The 12,850-nt window shown below is 37.9% G+C and overlaps 4 protein-coding genes across 4 annotated transcripts; all 4 read left to right on the top strand.

The window, feature by feature from the left end:
* Positions 1–805: 805 nt before the first annotated feature.
* Positions 806–2,564, top strand: GCK72_007629 (uncharacterized protein; the record flags this gene model as incomplete). The annotated part of the gene is made up of 6 exons (XM_053726338.1): positions 806–941; positions 1,007–1,164; positions 1,241–1,443; positions 1,948–2,030; positions 2,162–2,307; positions 2,358–2,564. The coding sequence occupies 6 exons, from the start codon at positions 806–808 to the stop codon at positions 2,562–2,564; spliced, it is 933 nt and encodes a 310-aa protein (XP_053590532.1).
* A 2,337-nt stretch (positions 2,565–4,901) lies between these two features.
* Positions 4,902–5,528, top strand: GCK72_007628 (uncharacterized protein; the record flags this gene model as incomplete). The annotated part of the gene is made up of 5 exons (XM_053726337.1): positions 4,902–4,935; positions 4,980–5,052; positions 5,103–5,187; positions 5,235–5,335; positions 5,483–5,528. The coding sequence occupies 5 exons, from the start codon at positions 4,902–4,904 to the stop codon at positions 5,526–5,528; spliced, it is 339 nt and encodes a 112-aa protein (XP_053590531.1).
* Positions 5,529–7,426: 1,898 nt separating this feature from the next.
* Positions 7,427–8,517, top strand: GCK72_007627 (uncharacterized protein; the record flags this gene model as incomplete). Its single annotated transcript, XM_003107127.2, has 3 exons — positions 7,427–7,479; positions 7,534–8,275; positions 8,323–8,517. The coding sequence occupies 3 exons, from the start codon at positions 7,427–7,429 to the stop codon at positions 8,515–8,517; spliced, it is 990 nt and encodes a 329-aa protein (XP_003107175.2).
* Positions 8,518–9,297: 780 nt separating this feature from the next.
* GCK72_007626 (uncharacterized protein) lies at positions 9,298–11,610 on the top strand (the record flags this gene model as incomplete). The annotated part of the gene is made up of 4 exons (XM_003107221.2): positions 9,298–9,771; positions 10,529–10,677; positions 10,722–10,923; positions 11,476–11,610. 4 exons carry the CDS (start codon positions 9,298–9,300, stop codon positions 11,608–11,610), a joined length of 960 nt encoding a protein of 319 aa, XP_003107269.2.
* Between the last annotated feature and the right edge of the window lie 1,240 nt (positions 11,611–12,850).

The raw sequence follows: 12,850 nt of genomic DNA, 5'->3' as shown, positions 1-12,850 counted from the left end.
GTATAATACAAAGAATATAATAGAAAGGAGCAGAAAATATTTCATTATTTCCGTTAGAATGCATCAGCTCTTCCTCCTTTTATATACCTATCTGCCTAATCTGTATGCTAATTAATTAGAATAAATTGATATGGTTTTTGGTTAAAATGAAAGAATTTGCATTCAAAAACACCAAAAGTTCAAAAAACAGAAATGAAATCAGAAGAACAATCAAAAGCGCCTAAAAGTTGAAACACATAAAGTCAGCCTTTTTTTTATTTTGAAGCCTATCACCAAGTAAAAAAATTCATTCTTTACACTTTAAAGGCTTATATCTCAAAACAAGGCGGAGCTATCAAAAAGTTGTCAACAACAAAAATATACAACAGCTTACGTAAATCATTTTTGCAGTTGACAACTTTTTGATAGCTCCGCCTCTTTTTGAGTTATAAAGCCTCAAAGTCGAAGAGAGCCATTCTCTGTGTCTCTCCCACTTTCTAATGCTTAACTCGAAAACTTTTTGTTCTAAATTTTAGAATTTTTTTGTGTTTTTCCGAAAATATAGAATTTTTGATTATTCCAAAGAATTGGCTAGTTATGGATCAAGAAATAGGATTTTTTGAATGTAAATGTTTTTTCTTATGTCAAATCAAACACACCACACTCTTACTTCTACTCTCATTCGACTTTTCGAACTTTTAAATGTCCCGGATGCAAATATTGTTTGTAAATAAACATTCACACAATTATTCATATCAATTTATTATTATATGAATATCATGCATATAAAGCGAAGGGAACCCATATAGAGGGCATCATAGCAAATATGAACTGGTTTTTCTTTCTTTTGCTTCTTATTTCTGCCATATTTTTCCAAGAAGGAGACTGCTCTTGCAGCAGCGATCTTGGTCTTAAATGTACCTGTCCGGATTTTCAGAGTCTTATTGATATTGAGAGGCCAGGTATGCGAGCTGAACCAATATTAAACCCCCCCCCCCAAATAAGTTTAATAAAACTTTTGTTATAGTCGAACAAAGAGACAACGTAACTATCATCGATGAGGGCGGCTGCCGTAGAAAGCTGACATGTGGTCGTCATCATGAAACTTCTCTCTCATTTTATTTTGATGAATCTGAAATTTATGCTCCAAGTGATCTTCGTGATGATTGTGACCGAATGGGAATAGTGAGTTTTGATACATCGTATTATCTTTGGTTTCGGTAGAGCGCGGTTATAAGACACGTGTCATGAACACTTTCAGCTACGCACCTCAACTGATAAAGATGAGTCAGCACCGTCTCTGGATTTTTTTGATTACTTTGGAATCATTTGTGAGAACAATACATGGTATGCGACAAAAGCGCCACTCGGATTTCTATACACCACAACTGAGGGGATACTTAAAGGAAGTGGAAACGGAGTGGAGTTGAATGGGTTGAAAGCAAAAATTCATTCATTTCGTTGGTGAGGAATGTTTGAAAAAAAGTCTTTGGAGACGCGGTTTTCAAAAGGTCTATAAATTTGGTCAAAGGTACTTTCGACTTCGGGGAGTCCATTTCTGCCATCAAAAACCGGCTACATGTCTCTGCGAGCCGAGTTATGAGCTCTCAAACTTTAAGCTTTTTCACATGGAATTCCGAATCGGCCGCATATACGCCACCGCGCGGTTCCATTTGTGTTTCTCAGCGGTTTGCCTGTGCTCGCACTCTAAAATATTGAGAAAATCTTTGCGAATACTATTTGCCGATTTGAAAAACTGTGTGAAAAAGTGTGAAATTGTGATTTGTGAAAAAGCTTAACCGTTTGAAAACTTTGAGAGCTCATAACTCGGCTCGCAGATATATTTAGCAGGTTTTGACTGCAGAAATGGACTCCCCGTGGTCGGAAGTACCTATGACCAAATTTATAGATAATTTGAAAGACGCGTCTCCAAAGCCTTCCCACTGAGATAAACAATTATATTTTCAGCAAACCTCCTGGCAAAGCTCCATGCTCAAGTCCGGATATTCGTGAAATTGTAGATCCTCTTGACCATGAATTTGATAGAATGGGTGGGTAATATGAGTTTATAATTTTTCAGTGCAATCTCCGCCCCTTTGCGGCGGTTACACCCATTTCTTGGGACAGTAGTACACGTCTGCATAGATGCAACGTCTTCGATATAAAAGTATAAACTTTTCAGCTATTGATACCGTCCCATACACCATGAATGACGGTTGTGTCACCTCAATCACATGCAGTGCTCATGATTGGACATGGATCAGAAGTTCTTACAGCGAGTCTGAAATTATTTTTCCTGATGATTTTGTTCAAAGTGGCGAGTGGCTTGTGAGTTTCCTTTTGCGGTAATTAATGGTAATTAAATATAATTCATTCAGAATATCGATTCAGCACGGGACGGATATGGATCGCGAAATTCTGTGGATATGTTTTCATATTTTGGAATAACTTATGAAAATAACGATTGGTATGCGACAAAGTACCCAGTCGGAGTTAGGTATTTCACGGAAGACGAAATGAAGTACATAGGAGAAAATGGAGAATTAGATGGGAAGAAATCAAAGATCTCTTCGATTATATGGTGAGAGATTATCTGTAAGATGCCCTTTTTTTGGAGATATGGGACATGAACTATATCATTGGAAAGCTGGCAAAACGCTGATTCCAAATATATATTCAATTTTTGCCTTCAAGACCTGGTATTCCAGAAAAACGAAGTTTTTACAATTGAGCTTGGAGAACTCTGCCTCCAAGTACCTTAAAACGTGGTTTATATTTAACAAAATCCCAGTAAAACCTTCAAAGTTATATAAATATTTTAAAAATTGGTAAAGTTTTCAGAGAGTTAGACGGATTTGAAAAAAAGGCAGATTTGTTTTTGTACAAAACATTTCTTTTAGACACTTCGGAGCCTAAGGCTGCACGAAATACAAAAACTTCGGGCACATCTGCCTGTCGGTGTATCCGAATATCTGGATGTCCAAAAATTCCGAAATTGGGCAATGTTTTCAGAAAGTTACGAAGATATTAGAAATTTGACCTCATTTTTCTTGAACACCAGGCGTCGACGGCAAAAATCTTTACTAATAATATTCAACAGATCCGTCTGTCCGTTTATTTGTCGCTGATCATAACTCCGTCCGTAGTGGACCGATTTCTATGAAACCTAGATAGATAGATAGGAAATTGCGCTTAGATGATGCCCGAACTCTTCTTTTTTCAAAAATATAAAATTTGACGTCTTCTGGAGACGATGTCGATTTCAACAGTAGAAACCGTTGAGAAAAGGTGTGTCCCGACAGGGTGGTAGAAAGCTTATCAACCTAATACTACTGATTCGGTGTTTCTTAACTGCACTCTCGAGAGTGCCGCAGCCGCGCGTATATGGTGTAGTGGTCTACACAGATGACTCCCACGCACACGGTGGTGAGTTCGTTCCCTCCAGGTCGGAAATTTTTTTGGTTTTTTGTTTTGAAAACAACGGAATTGACTTTCCATGTGTCTTGAGAATTCTCTATAAATTTGTACTCCCATTGTTTCGAATTTGCTGTTTTGAATGATAATAATCAAAAAGTGCAAAACTCCCGAAAAAAGAATACTACTAAAGAAGTGATGGTGATTTGTAAATAAGGAACTTTGTTGTAGCACGGTTACCTTCAAAAATGTAAATGCTAGGATGAGATTTCGTTAAAAATTATCATGATGTGCCATATTTAGAGGACGGAGTCGACATCGCCGCCGATCAGTCCAAAATCGAAAATTGATATTTCAATTATCCCTTCCCGTTCGAAAAAAAGCAAAGTTACAGAATTTCTGTTCTTTTTGAAAGAGTCTTTTAAAATAGTTCCGGTCAATTTAGGATAAAAATCACTGAGAACATTTGTGAGTTCCTATTAGAAAAATAGGGATTATGTTACGGAACGGACTGCTCAGAGTCAATAAAAACTATTTACAAAAGAAGAAGATTTTCATACAATATAAAATGTAAAAGAGAGAGGAACCGGGAAACCCTTTTTTTCTCTGTTACGTATCATAAGGTTCGGGGTTAGCATTAGATCACGCCTGATCGATGACGTTTTCAACGACCCTATGGGTTTGTTAAAACTTATAGTTTTATTTCGCCATACGAGGAGGGAGGAGGGAGGCGGCATCGCCACCGATCAGTAAAAAAATTGTTATCTGAATTATTACTCGCTTTTTAGGGAGGTTCAAAAACCGCTCATTCTATATTCCATATTGCATCAGGATAGAAAAGTAATTGAGAGATTTTACAATTGTACTCTGCCGGAACGGACTGCTCTTAGTCTGTTATATTCCGAGAAGGGAGGCGGCATCGCCGCCGATCAGTCAAAAACTTCAGGAAGAATACTTTGAATTCATTTTTTGAAGATGTGAATAGAAAAGGCTTCAAGTTCTTGAACTTTAGTAAAAACATATGGTCTTAGTCTGCCATATTACGAGAAGGGGAGACGGCATCTCTGCCGATCAGTCAAAAAATAAGAGCTCATATCGGTATGATCACTCGCCTTTTGGGGAGGAAAGAGAGAAGAGTTATCAAGTTCACGTTCTTCTGTAAGATTGTTTTGAAATAAAGAAAACATAGGAAGAAAGTTCAAATTCGAAAATTCAAAAACAGATCATTCTAAATTCCATATTCTATCAGGATAGAAAAGTAATTGAGAAAGTTTGTAGAGTTTGAGTCTGAAAAGGAGAGATTTTACAATTGTGCTTTATCGGAACGAACTGCTCAGCTAAAAAGCGCCGCAGGCGCTGTAAAACTGAGAAGGGTGGTGTAGGGAAGGAGGTTTAGTCGCCGTCAGGCGACGTAAACCGACTGGTTGAATATATATTTAGAATCAGCGTTTTCTCAGCTTTTCAAAAATATAGGTCACATCCCAGTAAATCTAAATTATTACTACAGTATGACTCCTGATACGGCTACTCTTCCTGTAACCCGTAAGTTGTTAGCATTTCTAAAAAACGTCACTGCACTATTATAGAATGTGACCAGTGTAACGCACAAGAAATTCTAGAAAATATTGAAAATGGCCAAGAACCTATTACCGATCATATGTGAGTTCACAAATTATCGAAATTGGGGTAATTTTTAAAATTATGCTCAGTGTAATAACGACACAGGAAGGATGTAAACATCTCCTTGCAAAATGCGAAAAGGTTGACATGATCTGTGATTCTATACAACTTTATGTGAGTGGAATTCGTGGATTTCAATTATTTTTATTTGTTTATTTTAGGCAAAAACTGCAAACGATACGGTTGATATTGGATACTACAGTTGGATGCCGGGAGCAACTCTTAGTTGTACACAGGATGGAAAATGGGAGTCTGGCATTGTGTTAGTGATCTGGCACGCTTCTTACAACCGCGCTCTACCGAAACCGATGAAACGAAATTGAGAGACTCAGAGAAAAAGAGACAAGGGCATTTTGGTGGAGCGCAGTTGTAGGAACTGTGGCGAGCTAATAGAAGTGAATGTTTTCAGAAATGATATTGAATCCGTTTATTGTGATTTTGTTGGATGCAAATGAGCAAAGTGCAGCGGGATACTAATATAAGTTAATTGAATGAAGATTTCTATTTTCTCTTTTTAATTTTCCAATATCATTTTCAACTTTTATGGTGTCTCCCCGAAAGGAGACGTTACAAAATTTACATAACCGACGCTAAATATTCTTTAGGTCAGGAGTAAGACACACCTTATTATAGGGTAATTAAACCGACGAGGACATCCAGGGTTGGGGAATTCCGGCCCGGCTCCTGTTGAAATTTTTTGAAAAGATCTTGAATTTTTTTTTGATTTTTTTTGCAAAAAAGTGGATTTTTTGACTGTGTTTTAGAACATCGGTAAAAGCCTTAGCGTACGAGAAAATTTGAGAACTTTGACTTTTTTAAAATAAAAATTTTGCAGAAATTTGTGAAAAAATGATGCAAATTTTTTTGAATCCGGGCCGGGCCGGAAGAATTTTTTGTCAGCCCGGCCCGGCCCGGAATTTCCCAACCCTGAGGACGTCTATGTGACTTGACTTTAGTAAATCTATGTACGGACATCAATCCGGGCTCGCGACGACTACTATAAATCGATGGATGATGGGAAGACAACCTATTAGCACGACACGCTTCTTACAACCGCGCTCTACCAAAACCAAAAAAAATGTGTGCGAAATTATGAGACTCAGACAAAAAGAGACATTTATCAAAGGTATTTCGGTGGAGCGCAGTTCTCACAAGCTATTATCATATTTTCCATACTTGTCACGGGCCGGGCCGAAATCAGGAAAAATCTCGGCCCGCTCGGCCCGTTTTGAAACATTTTTTCAAAACATTTTGTGTTTTTGAACTTTTTTTGGAAATTTTTGGAGATTTTTTGAAATTTTTTGAAAAAAGTATAGTTTTCGAATAAACATTTAAAATTGAATCAAAATGTGAATATGAATGATAATTTAAGCATTTTTACTGTTTTTTTTCGAAAAATTTCAAAAAAAAAATTGGTAAAAATGGGTACCCATTTTTGAATCCGGGCCGCCGGGCCGGGCCGGCCCGATTTTTGACAAGTATGATATTTACGATTCCAAATGAAATGAATTGAGCTAGAAAATTGATTGTTTCCTTATCCCTGGAAAGATGCATTTCTATTGGAAGAGGTGAAAAAAATTTGAGTACATTTTCAATCTCCATTGACTTACTAAGGAAGGTCACCGAATCAGTTTGGAGTTATGGTACGTGACATATATCATTGGAAAACTGAGAAAACGCTGATTCCGAATATATACTCAATTTTTGCCCTCGAGGCCTGGTATTCGAGAAAAACGAGCTCAAAGTTTAGACCCCTGACAAGAATATCGGCAGCGTGGTGTAGGTGGTAGCAGAGGTGGTCAACACCCAACCACTTTTTGGTTCATTTTCGGCCGGTCCCCATGGTTTTTTTAATTAAAATTTCTCTTTTATATCTATTTAAGCAGAACTTTCAAAAAAACCACTTTTTGATCCGAAAAAACAGAATTTAAAGCACCAAAAAAACTAGGTGGCCGGCCGAAATTGAACCAAAAAGTGGCGGTGCCTTGACCACCTGTGCTACCACCGTGGTACCACGCTGCCCATTTTTTACACATTTCGGTAAAGTTACTTCTGGGGTCCAAACTTTGACCCCGTTTTTCTAGAATACCAGGCCTCGAGGGCAAAAACTGAATATATATTTGAAATCAGCGTTTTCTCAGTTTCTCAACAATATAGGTCACGACCCATAACTCCACACTGACTCGGTGACCTTCCCTAGTTACGTGCTATTCTTCCAATATTAATCACAGAGGTCATCTGAAGGTCAGTTGTCTTTTATTTTCAAAGTTATTCCCAAATGTCTCTATACAATTTTTTCTCTTGCTGCATTCCTTCACGACTACTAAAAAAAGAACATGCTTTCCTATTAGATATGCCTGATGTAGTCACCAAGGAAATATTTAAAAACCTTGATTTTGGGTCAATGTGAGTTGTGAGCTTTGAAAAACATAATCTAATTGTAAGCTTGGAATTTTTCAGTCGAATGCTCCGAAAAGTGTGCCACGCGTTCCGTGACTACATCGACTGTGTAAAACCCGACAGTAACTTGAAATCGATCGAAATGTACGTGCTACAGGATATGATTTTTGGATTACTTTCATCACCCTCACAATCAACCGAAGATATCAAGTTCTCTTACAAAAAGTACAATGAATTATGTAAGGGGCTATGGGGTCCCCGGTATGCAATATTCAAAAACAACTTATTCGATTTATATATTGATGATTCCCTTTGGCCAGCATTGAAGCACCAAAAATCGTTACTGGACGAGCTACGTGTCCTGACATTTACGGACTTAGATAAGAACCGTCAACCTACCCCACAAACCGACGGGAGGTTTGTTGCGCAAAATTTCGAAATGTTATTTGATAGTTTGATCAATGCTTTGGAGTCAAGGAATCGTTTACTTCAAGTAAAGTCTCTGATAATTTCGGTACAAGGAGGAGATCAACTGATACAGCTGCTTCGTCATGTGGATTTGAAAATATTAAAAAGTCTGGAAGTCTACAGACGATTAGAAACAGAAAGTAGTTTTTACTATGATGAAGATAACAACGAATTCGTTTTGGATCTCGATTTACTGAAAGATTGTAAAAATCTGGAGAAACTTCATGTGGTTCGCTTCGCCGTATGCTCTCCATTCCGCATGTTTACTCATATTCCGGATCTGAAAGTTCACATGCAAACGATCTACTGTGAAGATGTATTACGCTTCATACAGGTTTGCAAAAGCGGGAATTGACAAATTTTCCTACAGAACAATTTCAGACCACGGAAAATTCAAAAATCAATGCTAGTTCCGAAATCCGGTTTGGAGAATTTCCCTACAAATTTCGTTTTATGGAAGCTATCGGATTGGCGGATGATGGCAGCAAACCAGTTCATGTTTTTCCCAGTAAACTATCTTTAACATACCATCCTGATTTGAAATGCATGGATTTTAGTTGGGAACACAGTTCATAGTGTTGTGTTAAAGACAACTAACTTTTAAAATAAAGTTTTCTGTCTTACATTTAATAACATTAATAACATTAATAACAATAACATTATATATATATATATATTATTCTAGCGTATCAATAAATGAAATGTTTTAGGCTTGCTAGAATTAGTTCTAATTTATCCCAGTTCCGATTCGCGTCGGCTCTACATTCGTATTTTTTGTTTTAGATGAATTCGATTTTTTTGTGTGAGGTTTAACCAAGAAAAGTGAGCTTCATTCGAAAAATTTAGATAACTCAATATTGTTATAAGCAACCGATTTGGATGAGCGGCGACTCAATTGGCAACCTGCCAAGTCGTGTGCAAACGCGCTTAACTAGACTTCCGGTTTTGCCGGAAAATAAATTGAATTCATATGGACAAAATATGACCCTGCGCAATCGATGTCATAACTACAAAATACTTGAAAGTTTTAAAAATGTGACCCAAACATTTTTCCTTAAGTTAAATCCCCTTCCTAGACCTGCCATCATTTTCTGTTTACTATCGATGACCGTATATCAGATGTCAATTCTCACATTGTCAATCCCCTTAGCTATTGTTCCCCTCTCTTCTCCAGCTGCCCACTGTCCCCGAGCAGGTGTATGTGTATTTGTGCGTCATGGTGTCTGCGTACATATTCTCTTTTCCCAAAGTAGAGACTATTGATTCTCTTCATTTTCTATCTCGCTCACTCTACAGCTCTTCTCGCTAATTTCTAATTTTCGCTCCAAAAATTAACATTTCAGAAAATCCCAAACAATGTTCGTCGAGTTCACCGTCGGTGAGAAGTGCGTGTGCATGCATAAAAACGTCGCCTACATCTCAAAAATCACCAAGATCCAGGAGATCCGAGGAGTCAAATACTACTTCGTCCACTACGAGGGATGGTCGAAAAATCGTGACGAGAAGATTCCGGTTGGATCGGATCGGTTGTTCAAAGGCACAATGGAAGAGTTCAAGCTGAATCATCCGGGAGTCAACGCAGATGAGTCGAGACCTGCTCTCATGGAGAAAAACAAGAGAAAGAGAAAAGCGGATCCAGTTGTGGAGGATAACAAAGAGGATGCGGACGTCTCTGCATTGCAAGCGAAGAAACCTCATTTTTCCATTGAATGGCCCAAAGAGATGTTGTCGATTGTGATTTTTGATCAGATGGTTGCAAACGAGAAGCCGGTGGAGTTGATTGCTAGATTGCCGCCCAACGGACAGACAGTTAATGATATTGTCAAGGCGGTGAGTGGAGATATTTGGATTTGAATTACAGAATCCTAAGCTGGAGTTTCGTTAGGATACTGTAGCCTGAGAAGATTTTTTTGGCAACTTGCCGCACACTTTCTCGCACAGCGCGGCTCAGTTTAGCACTAGGCGTTTGGAAACTGAGACGTTTCGAAACCGTGTCATTTTGACAGTAAACGTGAAAAATAAAACATTTTTCGCGAATTTCTTGAAATTGAACAAAAAAATTGCCAAATGTCTCGGTTTCCAAATTTCTGGTTTCGAAACGTCCCCTCACCTAATTAGGTAATCTAAAACTTTGAGATTTTAGCATAATAAAGTCATTTTTCAATGAAAAATGAGTTTTCTGCCATTTTTTAGGTATAGAAACATGTTTTCTCAGTTTTTCGAAAAATTGCACACTTTGTCGTAAGGTTTGGTGCATCTACAGTAACCTGATCTAAAATTTTGATATTCTAGCGTTTTTATGCGATTTTTCGCATATAAAATGATTTTTCTGACATTTTTTAGGTCTAGAAACATGTTTTCTGAGTTTTTCGAGAAGTTGTGCACTTTGTCGTAAGATATGGTGCATCTACAGTAGCCTAGAGTGCACTATTGAGATTTTTAGCTAATTCTGATTGATTTGAAACAATTTTAACATGAAAATTAGGATTTCTGACGTCTTTTGTGTCTAAAACCAAGTGAGAGGAGCGGGGCTTTCCGACTTTGCCTACTACTACAGTAACCCGGCTCAAAAAATCTGTTTTTTCAGTACATGGAGTTCCTCGGAGTTCCTGCCGATAGCATGGAAGAAACGGAGAACCAGATTCTCCAATACAACGAAAACGGCGTTTCACTCAGCAATTTGAGCCTCGCTCACTCGGCACAAGGGCTCTTGGCCTTGTTCAATGCGATCCATAAGTATGTACACATAAATTAATTAGATTTCAAAAACTATTCTTCAGCTCCCAACTGATCCGTGCGGAAGAAAAAGATCAATTCTACAAATTGTACGCGGATCACGCAATGAACAACGGGCTGTCATACGAGGAGATCCGAAAGAAACCGGTCGAAAATGGGTTCTACGCCTCGAAACACTACGGGATTGTCCATTTCCTTCGGATGTTTTCGATTATCGAAGAAAAATGTGTTCCAGACATGAAACCGGTAAGTAATGAGTGGTGGGAGCTGAGAAAACCTCAAGGCCTGGTATTCGAGAAAACAAGATTAAAGTTTGGTAAAATAGAGAATTATTAACTTTATAACATACAAAAATCGCAAAAAATTGCTAAATTTTTTGGAAAAATCATACTTGCAAATCGGTACCGGCACCGGCCGGCGCGTAACTCGCTTCAAACTCAATATTATGCGCTGAAAAATATACCAAAATGAAGATCTCGGCGAGTTCTATGTCTGTGACCCACTACGGGCCGGATATAGACCTCGTCGAGATCTACATTTTGGTATATTTTTCAGCTCATAATATTGAGTTTGAAGCGAGTTACGCGCCGGCCGGTGTCGGCCCGATTTGCAAGTATTGTAATAATGCTCTATCTCACCAAACTTTGACTTCATTTTTCTCGAAAACCAGACCTCGAGGAAAAAAACTGAATATATATTTGGAATCAGTGTTTTCTCAGCTTTTCAATGGTATACGCCCCATATCTCCAAACTGACTCCATGGCCTTTCCTAGTAAAAATAATATTTATTGTTTTCAGCACGTCATCATCGGAGCCAATCGTTTCTTACAGTTTCTCGAGAACAACCGTGATCAGTTTTTCGACGAGGAAATCGACTACGAGCCTATTCCTATCAAGGAGGAAAAGGAAGTAGAGGGAACTAGCTCATCCTAATTCTATCCAACGCCTTCCGACAATCAATACTCACTGTTCCTGTCCATGATCTCTTGAATTATTTCTTTCATTTTTTCTCTGTCTTACCTCAATTTCTCAATTTAAATATCCAAAAATCAAAGCGGTTGTCACAATAAAGCGTATCATTCAAAGTTGCTGAAGTTCTTGAACAATTTTGCCTGATAAGAATCTAGTGACATCACGCCATTTTGAGCTACCTAAGACATTAAATTTTCAGTCAAACACACTCTCTCGACACTAAAATCCCACTGGGCGAGTCCATTTGCAATGGAAATTTTTTCCAGAAAAAATTTTGTTTCAAAAATTAATCATTTGTCAAAAAAATGTTGCAAAAAATTTTAGATTAAAACTAGCTCTCCATTTTTGTTGTTAACTATTTTTTGATAGCTCCGCCCACTTTTAAGATAAGCGCCTTTAAATATGGCTTTCTGAAGTGAAGGCTGAGAAACTAGCGTCTTTAAAGGCGCATATCTTAAAAGTGGGCGGAGCAAGCAAATATTTACTAACTGTGAAAATAAAGCTCTAGGTATGGTCTAGACACCTACATACGTTACAATAAAAATTCTACAGTATGCCAGAAAACCGTGACGGGATCTCAAAGTTAGTCGATCTCAACCGACCTCAACCATATCGTCCGACGCATCCGGACATCCACCGTTTTCTGAGTTACGGTATTGTCTACCGTAACTCATCAGGCCCTATCTTTCGTCTTCCTCCCCGAACATCCCTTTTCCTACTTTCCTCAAGATTTTCGGAAAAATAAACTGGGTGGACCAAAACCAATGTTCCTCCAATATACTTACAATCCGTCTCAACCTCCATACGCTTCAATTTATTCGTGAAAACTCTTAAACATTTTTTCGAATTGACCAACTTGAATCCAGTTGGACACGTCGCCTGTCCAGCAACATAATGTACGGAAAATAAAGCGAGAAGAAGAGAAATTAAAACTGATTTTGCCATCATTTTCAACTCTTATCAGTGCACGCGACTAGGAGCGTTTATATAGTGGATGTGTGCATGCGGGGAGGGAAAATGGGGAAATAGATAAGAGATAGAAAACCACATAATTTTTAATTTTAATTACGTTTTTGATAAGAAGACGATGATGATATTGATGATAGTACTGGGAAAAAGTTGTTTGGAAATAAAATTTCTGGAAATTCGTCATTTTTCTAGTTTAGATCTCTAGTTTTAACAAGTGAGATTCTAAACAGGT

This window comes from Caenorhabditis remanei, chromosome II, assembly GCF_010183535.1.
Source record: "Caenorhabditis remanei strain PX506 chromosome II, whole genome shotgun sequence".
NCBI lineage: Eukaryota > Metazoa > Nematoda > Chromadorea > Rhabditida > Rhabditidae > Caenorhabditis > Caenorhabditis remanei.
Note: the sequence above shows the minus strand (reverse complement) of the source record. Positions and strands in the feature narration are given on the sequence as shown.